Source organism: Melospiza georgiana, chromosome 14, assembly GCF_028018845.1.
Source record: "Melospiza georgiana isolate bMelGeo1 chromosome 14, bMelGeo1.pri, whole genome shotgun sequence".
NCBI classification, from domain to species: domain Eukaryota; kingdom Metazoa; phylum Chordata; class Aves; order Passeriformes; family Passerellidae; genus Melospiza; species Melospiza georgiana.
In genome coordinates, this window is record NC_080443.1 from 14,820,175 (window position 1) to 14,840,303 (window position 20,129).

General features: G+C 43.0%; 1 protein-coding gene across 2 annotated transcripts in view; it reads right to left on the minus strand.

Annotated features, from left to right (window-relative positions):
• The window catches only part of RANBP10 (RAN binding protein 10), a 58,765-nt gene that overhangs the window by 22,768 nt on the left and 15,868 nt on the right, over positions 1-20,129 (minus strand). For both annotated transcript variants that reach the window (XM_058034108.1, XM_058034110.1), the window contains 2 exons: positions 19,855-19,907; positions 1,796-1,963 (listed from right to left, as the gene is read on the minus strand). In XM_058034108.1, the coding sequence (XP_057890091.1) occupies positions 1,796-1,963; positions 19,855-19,907 (221 nt within the window). The remainder of the gene's footprint in view (positions 1-1,795; positions 1,964-19,854; positions 19,908-20,129) is intronic.

Below are 20,129 nucleotides of genomic sequence, written 5' to 3' on the forward strand. Positions count from 1 at the left end.
ACACAAGCTTTCCAGCCAAAAAGCCCCATCTTTGAAGGGAAAGGAACACTTCAGTTTCAGAAAGGAAGACTAGATAACTTCTCTGCTGCAAAGAACTCTGAATGTCCCAAACCAAACAAATCTCTGAGCAAGGACACGAGGCAAAGAATCAGAAGGTGGTAAGGACAAAAGGTAACACAGAAGTTACTGAGCTTGGCTCTTTATTTGGCTTCATCTGCCCAGAGACCCAGGCACAGTCCTGGGTACAAAACAGAGGAGAAAGCAGCAACTTTTCAGCTGATACAGATTATACTGTGGAGACTCTGGTCATTAAAAAGAAATCAAATACCACATGAACAAACTTGTATTCATTAAATAGAGGATCTGGCCTCTTCCTGACTCTTACATTTTTGTTATTATGAAAAGTAACAGCACCATCAGGGTGAAAACCAGTGAGGCTGGAAAAGCACCCACTTAAACAACAGAAAACATCCAGAGGAGCACAGCACAAACCACTACAGGGAAATACAGGCTAAAAATCAAGGACAGCAGCTAAAAGGAAATCTTTTTTCAAATCTTTTTAACTATTTCATTACCTCAGTTGCTCTTGTTCTATCTCTTCTCACTCCTAATCAGAAGCTCCTCCTGCTCTACACCACCAGCTCTTGCTTTCAAGCCTCTACTTGTCTCACCAGTACTGCAGTGACATGGGCAGCCTGAACAAACCCAGCCTTTCCTCCCTGGACAGATGCTCCAAACCCTCCATCACCCTGGCAGCCCTTTGCTGGACTCTCTCCACTAAGTCCCTCTCTCTCCAACATTGGGGAGCCCAGCACTGTTCCCAAGAGCTCACCAGAAATCCTGTACTCTCCAGGCACACACTGCACTCCAATCCCACTCCTTCCTTCAACCCAGCCAGTAACTCAAAACATCTTTGCTCTGTTGAGTGTTTTGAGCAGGGTATTTTTGGTATATTTCTACCAATTTAATCTTGAATTCAACAAAGTAGAATTGACACAGCAAGGAGAAGCAAAGGAAAGGAATGCTCATCCCTCCCTGCCAAATCAAATGAATCCCAGTACAAAAAGTGAGATGAACCTATAAAATTTACTGCACATCTTATGTACTAAAAAAAAAAAAAGACAAGAATTTATCTGGGGTGGAGAACATGTCATCCGAGATAATTGTATTTTAGGGGGAAATGGCCAAAAATTTCTATTTTAGACAAATAAGATATGACAGAAATATCTGAGGTATTAATATGGGCAAAATTTTTAGTCCTTAACATTAAGACAGTTACTGAAACAAGTGTGGAATGAACCACATTGTATCTCAATGCTTAACTCAGACCACTCTTGTGCAGAATTAATGCCTGGCTTTGGGAATGCTCAGACCAATGTGTTGAGGCTTTTAGATGGACAAGTCCCTTCAAAAATGAAGACACCAGTACCATGCCTTTGTAGGTAGCTGAACAAAACACTAATTAAACTTCCCACTTCTTCTTTTCTTTCCCTCTTGTCCAGCCATCAGACATCTTATCCAACCTCCCACCTACTATGCAGTAGCAGAGGAAAGCAGAAGAAGCTGTGGATGAAATTCTAACATATCTAAACAATCTGAGCAGCATGGAAACCATTTTACCTGCTGGAAGCATTTCTGTCTTGGAGCCAATTTACAACTGCTGACAGCTGCTGAGTGCTCTTTGCCATTTAAACCTTACTCACAGGTGTGGGACAAGAGTTACAATACAGCCAAGAATTAAACAGCAGCAAGAGCAGGGCTGGAGCATCCCTCTCCTGAGAACACCCTCACTCACCTAAACTGTGGCCATTTTTTGTGTAGAAGCAGGTGTTGTTGATGAGGTTGACACAGCAGCCAATGACATCTCCAGTGGTGAACGTGGGGCCGTAGGGCTGCCCTGTCCCCGAGGAACAGAAGGAGTGCCCATCATCTCCATGGTACCCATAAGAATGTTTATCCCATCCTGCAAAAGGCAAAAGAACAGGACAGCAGTGAAGCCAGTTCAGCAGAACCACATGGAACTACTACAACCCTCAGGACACCATTTTCTGTGGGAGTTTTAAAATTTGATTGCCCTTCCTGATTCAGCCCAATATTAATTTTCACATACCTGTAACTAAAAAGAAATTAATCAGAACACACCATTTGCATTTCAACACATTTCTCTTTTATCTTGCCTGAGGTGAAACAAACTCCTTTTGTAAAGCACTTGTGTTTCCCAAAACCAAATTCTTCCCACAAAAGCATTTAACAAAATAATTCTCAGACAGTTGCAGCTTTGTCTGTAAGTGCTGTGACAGGTGTAAGAAATGGAGAGAGGCAATTTTTGCATCCTCCAATCTTTATTTGATAAAGATTTCTATGTTTGCATTGGGATACATTATTTCTCATTCTGCAGACAGCTTAAAACACAGCCCTCAAATGTCAAAGGGGAGTTCAATGCAAAGTGGTCAGTTCTAATATTACTATCTTTTATTTCTTCTGCCAGTAACACTGTGCTAAGGGTTACAGTTGCACCCTGCCCACTTGTTCTTTTCTATATATCCCAGTAATTTCATTTAGATCATTCTTCTGAATGGCACAATCAAAGCCACATCTCACAGAGAGACAGAGTTCTTCCATAAAGTGACACAACATTAAAAACAGACACCTGTGTTTTATATATGGATATGGCTGGATCCTTAGGGAAGCAAAGAAGGTGCTTTGGCCATCTGCTGACCTTCCACACCCAAGAGTGGTGCAGATTCTGTTAAATGTGGAGCGATGGCTCTGGCAAAGGGACTGTGTAAGAAACACAGAGACTGTGCAGGAAATGCACATCCTGCAATGAGGCACAAAAAGACTGAACACCCTGAGAACTACAGAGCAGAGCCCTGTGAAGGTGGGCTGGAGCACTTCTGTGAGCCAGGATTTTCCTCCAAAGCCAACAACAAGATGAGGGCACTAGAAATTCAGTCTTGTAAAATAGTGCTACAACACTGAGGCATCAGCACTCACATGCTCAGGGCTTCTCACAAAAGCACAAAACAGTCAGTGCATGTCTAAGGCCCTTCTTATTGGACCACACTAAATTAATGCCAGTGGGAAAGTCAGGGAATGAAGCAAAACTGAAACACACCACAGTCCAAGATTTTGGACCTCTGAGCAAACTTTGAGAGTGAAAGGCATGAAGGATTCCCAGCAAATTCTAGCCTAGAAATGGTGAGTAATTTCCTCTATTTAGTCCCACACATCCAACAGGAACAGACTGAGATGTCCCAAGAGCCAGCTCTGCCTTCCCTCGGATCAGCTCCAAACAAGCTGCTGACAGTAGCACCAGTCCTGTTTCAAATCTTCACGAGAGACAGGGACAGCAGCACAGGCAGCACCCTCAGCAAGTACAAAAACAATGCCAAACTGACTTGCCAAAACAAAGGAGGAAGTGATAGGGGCTCTAGAGTCTGTTGTCAAACTTTCACTGCTAAGATTCAATCCAGTAAAAATATCATTGAAATATTTTTGAATTTTTAAAACTGTGGCTCCTTTCCACTATCCCTTTTATTTGCTCTGTTGCCATCACTGATCTATTATTTTAGTCTCCCCAAAACCAGACCTGTTACCTGAGTGTCAATTCAGAACTTCTCTAATGGAGCTGTTGAGAAGTTATAATTCAGATAGTAACTTAAATAAATTTATCTCTTAAGGTACTAATAATACAATCTAAATACAAACTTCTAGATCTTCTGCATACAAAACATTCCTGGCATTACAAAGCACCTACCAAGAACTTGTCATCAGCTGCACCTAAGCAGTGAAGTGCTCACACATCATGTACTGGGTGAGGCTCCCATAAAAAATACAACAGCGTGTCCCACCATGAGGATGAGCTCACTAAATGCTTGGGCCAATGCAGACATTACTGGTTCTGCAGTGTGAGAAATAAAGGTTTCTTTACCTACAGATCACAGCTGATCCTACTGAAAAAACCCTCCTCCTGTTCTTTTATGACTTGAGCTTCACAGTGTCAGTTCTTGCTGAAGCACCAATGGTGGTGGGGAACTCCAGTGAAAAGGGCCTGAATAAAGACCTTGAAGACAATTACAAACGTGGTACAAACAGCAACAATGCCTGGAAAAAGCTTGTTTTGAATCTTATTCTTCCCACAAAACCACTAACATAATCAGTTAAAGAAATTTGCTCACCCAGCACTTTGCTGATGTTACACAGAGTTTACTTTTTCAACTCAAATGTTGTGTGGTGCTGAACCTGGACCTGGCACCACACCAGGGGCTTTAAATCTACACTGTCAGGCTTATCACATCACCATGGTCATCTTAAACAACAAACCAGAGTTGTTTGAGTGAACTTACTGTACTCACTGTAAACATAAGCTGAGTGGCATTAATCATATGTCAAACCTTAAGTTATTTATTAATAAAACCAGATCTCTATTCCTAAAATTCTGCCCAAAATAAACATGAGGGCAGTGGCATACGGGTAATTCCAGTACTGGCCAGTTTCAGCCAGCCTTCTGAAATTTCCTAATAATCTGAATTAAAAACAAGAATCAGCATTTCTAGTATTTCTAGGTCAAAGTTTTCAGGGCCTGTTGATTTAAATTGTGTATCCCTATTGAAAGCATTTGGCATTACCCTGGATTACCAGCAGAGTGGGGAGTAACTCATCACATGTATTTTAAAAACACAGACTCCAACTTTTCTCAAAACACTTCCTGAAAACTTGGGGTTTTCCTGCACCATTAACAATTTGCTATCGCCACCTAGGAATGGGTCCAGCATATTACAGCCTCCTCTGGGACTCCCACGACACCCCTGGAGCCTCCAGTGACTCAACAGCTCCTTCCTCTACAAAATCCAGCAGTGTTTTAATAAGGAATGAATCAGAACTTCTTGAAATCCCTCCCCACAGCTGCATCTGCCAATTCTCCTGACACTTTAACCTCTGTGCCACTTGTACTCAAGTACTGCAGAAGTCGCTGGAAGGCAGAGAGAAGGTGACACCCACATGCTCCTACAATGGCTTTCTGTGTGGGATAGGGATCAGCCTGGACAAGGATGCTCTTCAAGAAGTGAGACAGGAGAAGTACAGGATGTGCATGAATCACACCCTGACTGAACAGCATCACCCCTCTCCAAGCACCTGTGAGCACAGACAGACTGAGCCAGATGGAGATTCCGTTCACTCAGTACTCCTGGAAGGATTTTGTTTCCATTAAATGGTTCGATCCTCTATTAAGAACATATAAACACTCACATCACTCACTGTGTCCTGCAAGGAGTTTGACAGAGTAACTGCAATCAATGAAAATGTGCCTCCTACTACTTGGATATATCTTGTAGTTCTTGCACAGGAGAGGATGACAAACAATGGATTTGGTGTCTCCACAACATATATCAGCATGCACACTCTGCAGAACCCCCCATAATGATCCCTTTTCCAGGCTAATGACTCCTAACTTCTTCAGCTATTTCCTGCTTTTCTGACCATCATCATCTGAACCCTCTCTGGATTTAGTGTTGCTTTGAGAATGGAGATAAGGGTGCCCCATGGAGAAGGGGAGCAGGCTGCAGTTATTCTCTGCACTGCTCCCAAACCCTCTACATGTTAATCCCAGCATTTTCCCTTCACTGTCCTTTTCACCACTGACTTGATGTTTCCATGAAGTCATTGTCATCATTCCAAAATGCATCACTGCTCCCTTTGCACACATTCTCATTTGCACCTCCCTGTTGGGGTGTGTCACCTCAGCTGGCTCCCACAGCTCCCCCAGCACCTCTCACCATCCTCAACCTCACAATCCTCAGCAGCTCCAGCAGCCCATCCCAGGACAGACAGGGGCAGGCAGCTGCTCCTAAGAAAACCCTGGGAGAACCCAGGCACTGTCAGTTTGTGACTGGTAGCTCATTCCAACAAGGCTGTTTAAAACATCCCATTTTGGTCACTTGGTCATAGCCATGTCTAGAGCAATGGACACTCAGCACCCACATGCAGCTGTGGCCAATCTAAAACTTCTCAAGTGCAAGTGCAGATTCCTCTCAAAATTTCAGAACTCTGGACCAAATTGGAGAATGTGCTTTTTCTTACAAAACCCTGGTCATGGACCCCTGATGGACAATACAGACTGAAATCAAGTGACCTAGAGTGGCTGCAGGGTCCAGTTTACAGTTCTTTCCTTCTTTCCTTTCCCTTCCCCATCCTCTCTTCAAAAGTACAAAATCATTTTAAATAGGGGAGACAGGCAGAGAACAGAAAGGATTTGGTCACCTGGCCCATGTGGTCAAAGCAGAATCTCAAGGTCCTGACTCTAAGACTCTTCTCACTACAGCTCATTTTGAAGACAGCACTTTGAACATGCAAATAAAGAATCACAACCACTACAGGTAGGACATCAGCAGCTACAAAAGCAAAAAGAGGTTAAATTTACATCCCTTTGAATTGAACACTTCAACACCCAAACCCAAAATATACCTATACATTTACTAACAAGATGCAGAATAGCTCAGATTGTGCAATCAAAGAACTGGAAGAAAGAAAAACAAAACCCATTAGTAGGGCTTGGGAGGACATTTTTGTATGTTCAACACCAAACTGAAGCTCTGCTTGGCCTGCTAACAAGAAAAAGTTGATATGCTGACCTTCTTGGCAGACTACCTTGATCCCAACACATAGGGGAAAAAATTGAACAGCAAGTTCCATTGCTGCTGCTTGATAAACAGGTCAGAATTATGCAATGCCAGACACGTGGCAGAAAGGACTTGAGTTACTTCAGGACACAGTTACAGGATAAACTGATAAACACTCACCCTTAAGCAAGCACTAGAGTTAGATGTAGCATGCTACTACTATCCCTTACTGTCCTACATCTGTCCCTGCTCAATCCCACCTTTCCCACTCAGTGTCAGCCTTGCTTTGCTCTTGACTCTTTGGGCAGATCCTGAGATCAGACTCTGCCTCAGAAGGCAGCAAGTGGGAAGTGGCTCTGTCGAGCTGGGTGACCATTTACACCTCAGCATCACAGAAATAACCTGGTGATTCAGGTTATTTCTCTGCCTCAAGAGCCCCAGCAATGAACACAGAACTGCTGGTAGGCTCTGGGCAGAACTGGATCATGGCTGCATCACACACTCTGGTAAAGCAGGACCTGGACAAGCTGCTCAGCCTTCAAAGTGTGGAGCATCAGCTGGGGGATGGATGGATGGATGGATGGATGGATGGATGGATGGATGGATGGATGGATGGATGGATGGATGGATGATGCCCTGATTCAAGTTACCAAGGGCAGTATTTTCACCACGCCTCTCTGGCCTGATGCTTTGTTCACACAGGGTGGAGGAGAAAGCCAAGTGATGACAGCCCTGAGTGCATCAAGGTTCAAACATGTCAGACTTGCCACTGGGCACAAGGGAACAGGGAAGCCAACACCCAGAGGGATCTGTACTGAGATCCCCTCTGAGGACATGCCAAAGACTGACACACAAGGCCCAGTGATCATGGAAAATACACTTTTCCAGTGAGTTACAGCCAGACACGTCAGACTCTTCCTGCTCTGCACTTGCTGGGCTGAAGATGTTGGCAGAGAGATGAACTGTCACTGACACATGGACCATTCCCTGCCCATGAACATTCCAAAGGAGAAACACATTCTAGCATTCAAGCATTCAACATCATGGGTGCAGAAGCTGCTGCAAAGGGCAGGGCCTTGCTGACCACACATTCAGTGCTGACCTCCCTGCAGTCAGGGATACCTGGGGCATCTGAAGCTGGAAGGAATGGTGGAGTATGTTTGGGCATATGAAGGGCAGATGGAAGTTCCTCAGAAGGAATCTGAAGATTTGTAAATAGGGTTTGTGTCTGTTATATCATGAGTAATGGGAGAGTTTGAGACTTACTCTTCAGGACAGACCCCAGTGACCACTCTACAATAAAGTTTCTCTCTTTCATATTTTGGAACACTTTTCATTTTTCTCCCTTCTCTATTCTTGTCCAGTATTTTGCTTGTGGGCATTCCTCCTCCCACTCCCCTGGCCAGCAATCCTAGCTTCCCACAGCTGCCCATGCCAGGGCAAGTGGTGTGCAAACACTAGCTGCAAAGGGACAAGAACTTGTGTCAACACACTGAAATAAACCAAACAAAATTATTTTATAAGATTTATTGAATCCAAAGTCCAGCAGAAACAGATGTATAAACTTTGCTTGTCCAGTGCTTGGGGAATGGGATGTGGAGGGTGGAGGCAGCAGCAGAGCCCAGAGCTGCTGCTGGACCACGTTGCAGTTGGAGGCAGGAGGTGCCTGCCCAGCTCCATGCATTGTGCTGAGCAGGCTGCTATTGCTCAGGCAGCTATGGGTCTTTGGCAGCAGCAGAGCACAAGGTCAGGGGAGGGGAAGGTACATTCAACAAAGGCTGAACAGATGGAATCTGGTGCACAGAGAAATTGGATGTTGGTTCTACACCATCCTGGGCTGAGCAGTACCAGGCAGGGACAGGACAACCATAAACATGAGACAGGAGACAGAACCACAGGAGAAGCAGAACCACCCTCTGTTGATGACTCCATCTTCCAGTGGATTGCAAGTGGATGTGCCTCTGGTGTACATCAGTCCACATCAGTGAACACAGGCCTTTACCCCCAGCAAAAGGAAGGCTCAACAAGCTCTGGTGCTCCTACAGCCTCAGAAACCAAATGCCTGATCTTGAGAAGTCTGTAAATGCCTGGCCATGAGAAATATGCTGCCTCAAGAAGTATTTGAGATGCTAGAGCATCTCAGCTGTCACTCAGTTTTACAGCATTTATGCCAAGCCCTATGAAGCTGCACACACATCACATGTTCTGGTGAGAGCAGGGAGGTTGCTTTGCTTTCCTTTATTCAATCATGCCTTAGAATCAAATCAACTATTAGTGCTGCAACACATCCTTCTGTTCCCATACTGAGCCTACATAAACAGCTGCTCAGTGGCCACAGCAACCTCTGTTACAGCACTGGGGATGTGGGCACAGGGGAGGCACAGCCTGGCACGGACAACTGTCTAGGTACAGTCACAACACCAACTGCAGGACAGGAATAGGGGCAGGGAACAGCATGCTCAACACATTACAGCATCTCCCTGGCACAGCTTCAAGGGCCTGGACATCTGCCCAGAACATGTCAAGAGTAAAGAAAAAAAAAAGAAAAAAAAGACCCTAAAACCCACTTACCCAGGGATATGAAGAAGCCCTAGCTAGAAACATCCCCAGCCAGCTTCTATTTCTTCTACAAGGTGGCAAAATGACTGAATGAAGACCAAACTTTGCATTAGAGAACCAATGCTTGTACAGAGAACAAAACCACTTTACCCCATGGAGCACAAACTTCCCTAAGCAGGGGCTGGGTGGGTTCAGGTCCATAACCCTTGCAGGATCCCACTGAATCCTGCACAGGGCCATGGAGCAGCACAGCACCACACAGCCCAGGCAGGCACTGCTGCTCATGGCCTCCCCCTCACCCCAGGTCCCAGCAGAGCAAGCAGAGCCAGCCTGGCCCCTGCACACACAGCAGATGCTCATCACAGAGGGCAGGACTCTTGGCAGGCCTGGCTGCAGCTTTTGCTCAGAAGCTAGTCCATATTTTTTAATAAAGTACTTGCAACTGCAAAAGAGACAAAATTCAGTCCAAATCCTCACAGCAAGACTTGTGTGGCAAGAATCCAAAGGAGAGGAAAAAAAGAAAAAAAAGGAATCACAACATCTCTCTCATATTAACAGTGAGCAGGAGGAAAAGGACACAGTGACCCAAAAATCAGTATGACTCAAGAGTCTGAGAGATTGAGCAGAATGTGGGTGCTAACAAGCACTGCCTGATCCACCATGGAGACAACAAGCAGAACAGCACTGTAGAATTCAATTTTTCACAATATTGATCTGGCACAGTGATTTTTAGACCAGATCAGCAAGTCCTACCATTAACAACCACTCACTGCATGTTAACTAGCCTTCAAAAAAGCATCAAACCACAACTACACCATTATATAAAGTGGCACTACCCACTGACTCATAAAGAAAAAAACAAAATCAGAAAGCTCTGGACAACTGCAACACAGGCAATACCTTTTCAACAGGAAAGGTCTGTTCCACCAGCCCCAGAAATTTGTAAGGAGTCCATTTCACTATTACTTAGCATGCACCACACCACAGAATACAGTAATCAAGATAAAAATCATACTTCCTTGAATGAATAAAGATGGCAAGTCCTCCTAACTTACAATCTTGATGGCTCCAAGGTTCTGCCAGAGTCAGAACATGGTTTGGGTTTCCCTACACCAGAGAGGTCAAGATGTGCTTGGAGCCATTCACAGCCCTGTGAAGACCACAGCCACAGAACAGGCTGTTTCTGCAAACAAAGGAAAAGCTCTCCAGCATGATCAGGTCACCACTGCTCTATTGTATCCACCATATTCCCTGGCACAGCACAGAGGAGAGGGTGGGACACAGGGCAGGGTACACAATAATGCAGGACAGGGATGGGGAAAGAGTCAGATGAGCAGCATTTCCATTTATCTATTTAGTGGAAGGGGTAAGGAACAACAATCAAAAGCTTATCACATATACAGCTTCAAATCTCATCATACTAAATAATTCATTCACATGTTCATTTATGGGCCAACTTTTCAACCTTCAGCTGAGGGGCACGAACACCTTTATAAAATATTAAGACACTTCCAGCAAAGTCTTGCAAGGTAATGGACAAGAGTCATTCTACAGACACATCAAGGCAGTACAGTTTAGTGACTCAGCCAAAAGAAATGTTGGAGATCACAGCCAAAAGAAATGTTGGAGATCACTGCAGAATGCAGGGGGTTCATGTCCAGCTACTAGTAAAAACAATCCCTAAAATGGTATTTAATGAGCTAAGAAAATTGCAAACAAAAATTCACTTATCTAAACACAAGACCTTATGGAGAGAGAAGTCTTCCAGAAGAAACACACCTCCTGATGTTAAGAGGTTGCAACAAAGACTTCTAGATTCTAAACTGAGGTTTCTTAAATACTTTCCATATTAATCAAGGTGAAGCAACAGGGTTTTCTGAAGAGAATTATATTTATCCATCAGCGGAAACAGCTGCTACCCAGCAATTTGAATTGTACTGAAACTGAGTTCTGTGTTGATGCCACCTTTTATCCAAAATAATAGGTACAGCCACATTAAAGAATTTGTTTTAATCTGAAAAACAAGCAGTTCTGTGATTACAACTTGTGTTGACAGCTAAACTGCTGTCTCTAAAGTGCCAATCAACTCGTAGCTGTCACTAAAATACCTGGATTTTCCATAATCTGTGCTACAGCTGGAGATGCAACTGTGGCACAGGTGAAGGCCAAACCCCAAACCCCACTGTGCAATGCCATCTCTGCCCTGCTTTGGATGCTTTCCCCATGGTACACAACCAGCACAGCCAGCTGGAGGAACAGAGAACCCTTGCAAAGGCTCCAGCACAGCCATACCACACATCTCTGGGAACGTGGTGCGGGAGGACAGAGCACAGAACCTCTGAAGAGGCCAGCCCAGCTCTGAAAGAGACACAGCACAGAAATCAGGGCATGGAAAAGTGCAGGCCAGCACTAAGAATCACATAGCCACACTGATGCCTGATCTCTTAATGGCCAGTGGAAACACTTTCTTTGGTTATTTTCCAAGGCCAGGATTACTGCCTTGAAATACTGATGGATGGTTTTGTTCAACTTTAATGGCAAAGCACTTTCGAAACTACTTCTGGGTGAGGCACAGCTCTGAGAGCTCAGCTGGAGCCTCAGTCTGCTCCTCCAGTCAAACCTGAAGGCTGGGTGCCCAAAGCCAGTCTAACTGAAGAGACCAAAGGAAAAAAAAAAAAAAGAGAGGAAAGAAACCCAACACTTCGCTATAAACCCAACCAAATGGGCAGCAGTTTTTCTGGCTGCAGGCAGGACAATCATTACAATCAATACGAGCAAACACATCACCTGAAGTCAGTCAGAAAGGGAAAAAGGCAGGAACTTTTACTGTATACAGTCCTAGCTTTCATATACATATCCATAAATAAAACATGGCATTAAATTTAACCTTAATTCAGAAGGTAATTCATCCCAATTCTGTGGTGCAGGAGCTGGTTTAGCTACTCTCCAGCTCTGAACACAGCTGACAGCACCAGGTCTGACCTCATCTGGGGACCTGATCCCTGTGGTGTCACCCTCAGCACGTGGAGATGCCACATCTGTCCCACCCCCTGCCACAGCAGCTCAGCCCTATCAGCCCTGAGCACCAGGCTCATCTCCAAAACACACCCACCCCACCAAGCTGGGACCATGATAAGCTCTGCAGGGCAACACCCCAAACACAGCAGCTGTGAGGAGGCAGCTTTGGTCAGACAGCCCTTTAATGAGCCCTGAAAAACTGAAGAATGGGAAAGAAAGAACCTCCAGTTCTTCTAAGGGACAAAGATGGGATGTGAGTGAATGCACAAGGCACACAACAAATCTGTTTCGATATTTAAGCTGGAATTTTCATACAAGTTCAGGTGAATTCAGCTCATAAACTGAAAAAATGATTGAAAAAAAGAGAAAGCTCACATGGGATGAGAAGACAACTGAGGAGTTCAGGTGAACTCAGCACATAAACTCAAAAGATTACTGAAAACAGAGAAAGCTGCCATGGCATGAGAAGACAACCCAGCAGTTCAGTGGAACTGAGCTGAAGTTGATGGGCAGAGGACAAATCAACCATGAACGACAAAGATCCCCAAAGACACAAAGAATTCATTTTTTAAAAATAAAGATCATATAATTTTAAGAATTCTAAAATTTCAAATTTTAAAAATTGTAGTGGTTTTAAATTTTGATTTTCAAAGGTGTTCAGCTGATCTGCAGAGAGTAGAAGCAGGAAGAGGAAAGATGAGAGTGAGTTAAGCAATCCCAGAGGAACTCAGATTCTTCAACATATGACACAGCAGGGCAGCCATTAAAATACACATAGAATACATGTACACACAGAATTTAGAGTGAAGATGAAGAAAGAAAATTTAATGAGTTGTGTATACCCAGGATAAACAAAAATTAAGTGCTCCTCAGATTACTTTCCTATGATGGCATTTTACATACACTGAACACAAGATTGATTCCATATGGGAAAAAAAAATCTTAACACTAAAAATATGTGAAAGCTTAAGTTCAAAGGAAATCCTTTTGTTTTATTACAAGAAGCCCAAATTTCTTATTAATTTCTTTAGCATGACCTTAATTTTGACTTAAATTTAAAAAAATAAATAAAAGCTATTTTGAAAATAGCAGATGGTGCAGTACAGTAAAAGCAGATTCAAGGAAGAAACAACCAGCTTAAACCAGTCTCAGGACACTTCCTCCCATATGAGATTTTTTAATTTTTATTTTCAAATGGGGCTGTGTAGGCTTTATTGCTTAGCTTTGTGTTTTGGACTGAACTCTTATTAGTGGCTGGAGTGCATTAATTGTGATTCTGGAGTGCATCTTGCAGTTTAGTTTAGAAGAAACAGGGGTAGCACAACCAAAGATGTAAATAAAACTACAGGCAGTGGTGACAGCCAGGAGATTCACTTACATAAATAAATCCCTTCTCCAAAAATAAGGGACTCATGTAGGTAAATCAAAAAGGCTCTGACTTTCAAAGGCCAGAAATCTCCAATCTGCTGTAACATGTATCTTTTCTTGGCAGTGTATGTTTTTATCCACCACGGCTCTATGCACCACAATCATCTTCGCCCACCCACATGAGCTCTTGTGTGCTGAGGAATTTTTTTAAAAATCCATTCTGCACAAATGGATTCAATAATTCCAGAGCTGACCCATCACACTGACCCACTTTGCTCTCTTTTCTTCCACTGTGCAGTGCTGAAATTTGCCATTTCTAAACACACTGATGACCTCTTAGGAGGCACAGATTATGCTTTCAGGTAAAAAGCAGTTAAGTCAGCAAAAGGCTACCCAAGTGAAGTTTCAGGAGTTCTCAGCCTAAATAAAAAATCAGGGAGACAAGCCAGCCAAGTTAGCTTCAGCCCACTATGCCTGGAAAGACTGAAAAAAATTAGGAAAACTGTTAATTGGGGGGAAAATTAATTGAGGTTTTTAACACATATCTCTATCAAAAACAACCTCTGACCACTGTTAACCACGTGATTCAGGAGAATAAAGTTTCCCAAAGGAGCTGTTTCACCCTGCATTACCTGTGATGAACCAGGCAAGTGCACAGAGCCAAGTTAATAACAAGCCCAGAATGAAGCAGGGCCCCCCACCCATTCTTATTAACCCAATTAGGTGACCCATTCCACATGCAGCCCCACAAACTGGTTTGATAGGATAAATTAGAGGGTACCACAGGCACAAACAATTTTGTGGACAGGAACTGGCACAGCCAGCTGGATGTGGAACCAGCACCTGTCCAAGGCTTTGCTGTGACACCCTCTGGAAATCCCACATGCCTTTTTGGACAACTGTTCTTCAGGATAGCTCTGAAAGAGCTCTGCAGCAGGACAAACACCATAAGGTACCAAAAGCCAGAGCTTCATCAGCTGCATAAATAAATAAACTTAACAGAAATTACTTCTAAGGACAGAAAATCAAGCAGTGTGTCCAAGTTGCTGATGCAGCTAAGAGAGCAGACTGATTCACTGTTTGTGTGCCACATACTGCTCGTGTATTTACCCCCATACTTCAGGGCTTTTGCTGATTGCTCTAGAAAACAAAAGCCTTTTTTCCCCAGGTAACCATGTAGCTTCTTCCCCTCCTGTTTCTGCTGAAGCCATAAGAATTGTGAAAGCTTGGCAAGGATTTTCCTTTGCCCTTGTTTGCAAGATGGGATAAGAGCCATTTCCTGAACTTGCTCTGAATTTTAATGTTCTCTTTTACTATAAAAAGTAAGATACTGGTGCTTGTGATACATCCAGTGATTAAATTTCAGAAAACATCTACAAAAGTTGTCATAAATCAAGAAAACCTAACAAACAGGGAAGGGTGTAGAGCCAGGAGTGTATGATTTGGAGAGAGGACCACAAAGCACTGATAGAGGTTTTCATGTATAGAGCTACAAAGAGGAAAGAAATTAATTATTTTCCACCTCCACGTGATCCAAGAATAGACTCAGACTACATGGGATATTCAGCTTTGTCATCAGGAAAAGTTTCCAACACAAGGACAGTGTTGGAAGAAGTTGCCAGAAAAATAATGAAAGACTGGTTTAGACACACACCTGTCAGGCAGGACTAATGCTAATTGAACTCACTTCAGATCAGATGATTTGGTGAGGTCTCAGCTTCTATAATTACTGCATTTAGCACTGGCACCGAGTCCTTTAGCACAGGTCCTTTGTTTGTCAGTCAGAGAAAGGGACAAGCCAAAGCACAAACTGAAAACTTCCTTAAAGACATTTGAAGTAGAAAGATACCATAGCATTCACAGAAAACAAAAGAAACGAAACAAAACAAAATCACCAAACAAACAAACAAACCTCAGGAACAAAAAACCCCACACCAACACCAGACCAAAACTGGCTAGAAGGAAAATCTGGAAGATTTTAGCAGAACTTCCCACTTGTAGCAGGATTAACTTAAGAGTTACATGAGGCTGCCAGATCCTTGTGGAATTGAGGCTTGAAAATCTAAATACAGAACCTCTGCAGAAACCCATCCCCAACTCTGATGGGAAAAATATCCTCCCATGAGAATTTTACTTGTGCAGGACCAGGAGTTGGACGCAGTGATCCTTGTGAATCCCTTCTAGTGTGGGACATCCTATTATTTTATGATACAACACCTACCCAGCCTCCCCTCTCTGGCTGCTCCCAGAGGGGAGCACACCAAAATGAAAACTCCTGGAAACATCCCTAAGGAAGAAAAAAGGAACTTTTTCCTCTCAAGGAAAGGAACAGAAGGAGAGAGTCCTCAACAGTCTTGCTCCCCCTGCTTGCATCTCCTCTGACAGCTTGTAAGATAAGCTGAGAAGAAATAAAGTCCTACCTACAAATGTCAACAGAAACCTACCAGCAAGAAAATTCAAAGGAAAGGATCTCCAAACAAAGCTAAAATGGAAAGTCCAGTCCACACACTGGTTTATGGAGGATGAAGGACGGCTTTCACAGAGAGGGGGAATTCTTAATTCCCAGGGCTCATTTCTATTTTATGTCCAGATAAATGGGTTGCTCTCAAGGACCTTTGGCTGAACAACAGACTCAGGACACCTGGACAAAAGGTTTCTGGTTTTGGTGACCTGGCTCACAGCACTACAGACCCAGAAGCCAAACCCTAATAGGGAGAAGGTTTCTGTTCACCAAATTCTCCTGATTTATCTGGCTGCACACTAATTCAAGTCTATAAAATATTATTGAGCTTGAAACCTTGTTCTTTTAACAAAGAGTTTGGAGCAGACAGATAGTGAATAAACTAAGAAGCATCTTTTTGTTTAAAAAGCAAGCTGAAAAAATTACCAACGTTTCAGAAAACCAAAGAATGGTGAGTGAAAGCTGGCACTCCCTGCAGCACGCACAATGCTGCACAGCAGGGCAGGTCATTCATTAACCAGAGGGTGTTTAAAGTCTCTCAAAGTGATTGGTCAGCTCCTATCTGTGCTGTTTGAGAAACTGAAGCAGGGTATGCCTAAGGGTGTGGTTTCACAACATCTTAGGCTGAATCAAGAACTTGCTGCTACCTTAGAGATTCATCCCCCCTTCCCTCTCTGCCTGGCTCTATGTCCCAAAGAGCTCAAACAAATGAAATGTTATTTCTCAACAGCATAAAAACTTGAACTAATGCAGAACATCACATGCAGGGGAGACTCATTCCCAGTGTGCAATCTCACCCATGTTAAGGACAGGACACTTATCATCCTCTCATTTTATGGAGGTTTGGTGAAACCTGCAGCAAACCACCAACAGAGCTCAGGAAAACTTACTGCACTGAGGCCTAAATAATAATAATAATAACAAAATTTAAAAGGACACTGATCTGTTACATGCAGGATGCACAAGTAAGAGCATGTCTCCATGGTTCCTGAAGGAACCAGCCCACCGGGTTCCTGCCTGGCCTGGAAGCTGGCCCAGCCAAGGTGACAAGTGCCAGAGCCAAAGGCTTGCACCAGGGCAGAAGAGTGGCTGTGCAGATGGGGTGGAGAGGAGGGAAGAGTCAGGTTTCTCTCCTTTGATGACATGGAGTTAGATCAGTTCAGCTGCAACATGTAATTTCATCCTCAAAAACCAAAATGCTGAGCACACGTGAAAAAAACTGAATGTGGGGAAAGAAGCGAGCAGACATTTCACTAAAAGCCACTGCTCTAAAGCAGAATGCTTGTTAGTAAATGTTCTAAATGCCTTTAATATTTTTTTTTTAATCAAGATATGTCAGGGTCACAAAAGCTGGTAGCTAATAATAATCCCACAATTATTTCAGACCTGCTGACTGAATTTCAAAGCACAGCACAAAGAAACCCTGAGTAGAACATGGACAGGGAACTCTCCAATTAAAAGCAATCTCTATTCTCAATGCAGACAGGGGTAGTTAAGGGAACTCAGCTCATGTGGCTCCAATCACATTTGTAATCTCCAGACAAAGCTCAGCACTACCCCCCCAGCACCCAGCTGGGTTTAAGCCAAAATAAATCTGGCAATAAAACACAAATGCCCTGACTTGGAACTGGATATGGCCAAAGTGTTTGTCCTCGTGGAGGCAACAGGAGTTTGAGACAGAACCCAGCAGCAAGATTGTGCTTTGAATTAGGACTCCCAGGGTGCCACCAAGGATCCCCAGTGAAACTGGGAACAAGAAAGGGACCAGCTTTGGCTCCTGTACCAGGCTCTGGGCTCCCAAGCACCACTTGTAGTGGTTACACACTTCCCTGGCAGCACACTGAGTGAAAATCGATCTGTTAAAGCAGAAGTGACTTAGAAAGGGTCTAAGGAGAGAAACCTGGCAGGGTTTCAGGTCACAAAAAGTTAAAATTACACTCTGACACGAAGCCAAGCCAAGACTCCGAAGTCTGTCACTTCTTTGTGAGCTCTCACTTACTCTGTGCTGTGAAGGACCTGACAACAGTTAAGCCTGGAAATGTTTCTCACTACAGTTACTTGAACAATATACTAAAAAAAAATATATACATTTTAAAAAATCACACTCACTGTCCAAAAGCCAGGAAGATAATTACTGAGCTGCAATACAGAGCTATGCAGTTAATCTTATACAGATGGGAGAGAGACCTAACTATGACCACAGAATGACTCTTGGCAGCATAATCTGCATGTGATCAAACAAACAACAGGTTCAGAGGATCAAATTAGTGCTTATTTAGCAGTGAATTGTACAATCTCAAGTCTCAAGTTCACTTTATGCTTTATTTCACTGAGAGAAAAGAGTTCCACGTTCATCACATGCACTGTAGAAATGACAGTGGTGTACAGGCACTTTGACTCAAACTGGCCACAAATGCTGCCCATATAACTCCTGGGCTTTAAAGCCATTTATCAGAAGTGGTTTGGGTAATTTTTAGTCACCAAAGGGTGAAGGAAAAAAAAAAAAAAAAGAGAAGAAATTACACTGGCTGTTGGATTTCAGGACAGCACACCTGAGACATTCAGCACACACCATCTTGGTTAGCACTGAACCCTGGATGTACCCGTGCTATAACCCCAGGGGAATCCTAAATAAAGCACAATCCAACCAACCATCTGCAAGGGGCCAAGCCTACAAAACATCCCCCCATCTTTCCATCACACAAACCACAGAGCCATGAACAGAACAGGCTCCATTAACCACCAAACCACCCCTTGTCCAAGAACTTCAGCCCTGGAAGGAGATGATGGGACTCAATTCCTGCTTTGCCTTGGACATGGCACAGAACCCACCTGGATCACGAGTGGGGGCAAAGAAAGGGCAGAGAGAGAAGCACTGACTGGTGCAGCTGTCACAACAATTACTAACAAATATAAATTGAAGATCCAAATTCTTTGAAGCACAGGTGTCACTCAAAGCATTCTCCCCAAGACAGATCTTTCTTTTGTTAGGACATTCACAAAACATTCTCCTTTCCAGACACCAAGATCCATAAATGCTGAGCACAGATTTCACCTTTAAAACATCCTCACCAGAAGTAACACCCAAGGCCAAAAAAGTCCCCACCACTGACCAGCTGTCATTCACTTTGGCATCTGAAGAACATTTACTTTCTACCAAATACAAACTTCCAATTTCAAGCCCAGTTGTAAGGATTTCTGGCACAGAAGTCATTACATCAATATATATCTAGAAATTGTTATTTTGCTCAATAAATTGGATATTGTCAAAGAAGGATTACCAATTATTTATTTCTAAAAAGAAGCCACTTGACCAACTTAGCAGCAAACCAAAAAACACACATTTCAAACAAAAGAAGCAACAATCTTAACTGGAAATACCACTCTATCACATTTTTGTAGTCTTTCAGTGGGAAGAAGGAAAGAATAGAGACAAGACAACAGCCCAATTACCCTGTCATTTTCAGATTCTTTCATGTAAATTTGTCAAGTGGAGTATACAGATTAAATGCAAAATTATTTTCTTACTTACTTTTCAGACACAAAGAATAGTTTGCCTGTCTGAAAGCTCATCATCTTGCCCATTACCTATTAGTTTAGCTTTAATCTCTATTACCTGCTGAAATCATCATGGCTGCATTGACAACACCAGTAACTCAATTTAAGATAACACTCAATATTGAAGCTTCCAGATATAAGACAATTATAGTAATGCAATTTTATTAATAGAAACACACATTCACTAATACATATATATAAAGAAAAACCTTTATTTCAAATGAACATTTAACACAGATTGTAAAACAAACCTTAACAGTAACTTACCAGGAAGCCTGTTCATGTTGACTCCTTGAGCAGAAAGTCCTATTCCCATGTACCTTCAAAAAAACCAAACAAAATATCAGTCAAGCAAAAGAATGGTCACAGCACAAGATTCCCTGCAGCAGAAATACAGCACTAAAATAAACCCAATCCACACAAAAAATTACTGAAGAATGACAAAATTACTAAAGATTTTCTATTACTTATGTATTTTATTGAATCCAAGATAAAACATCAATCTCCTCTAGTAACTGACAGCTTTCCAATGTACAACTACA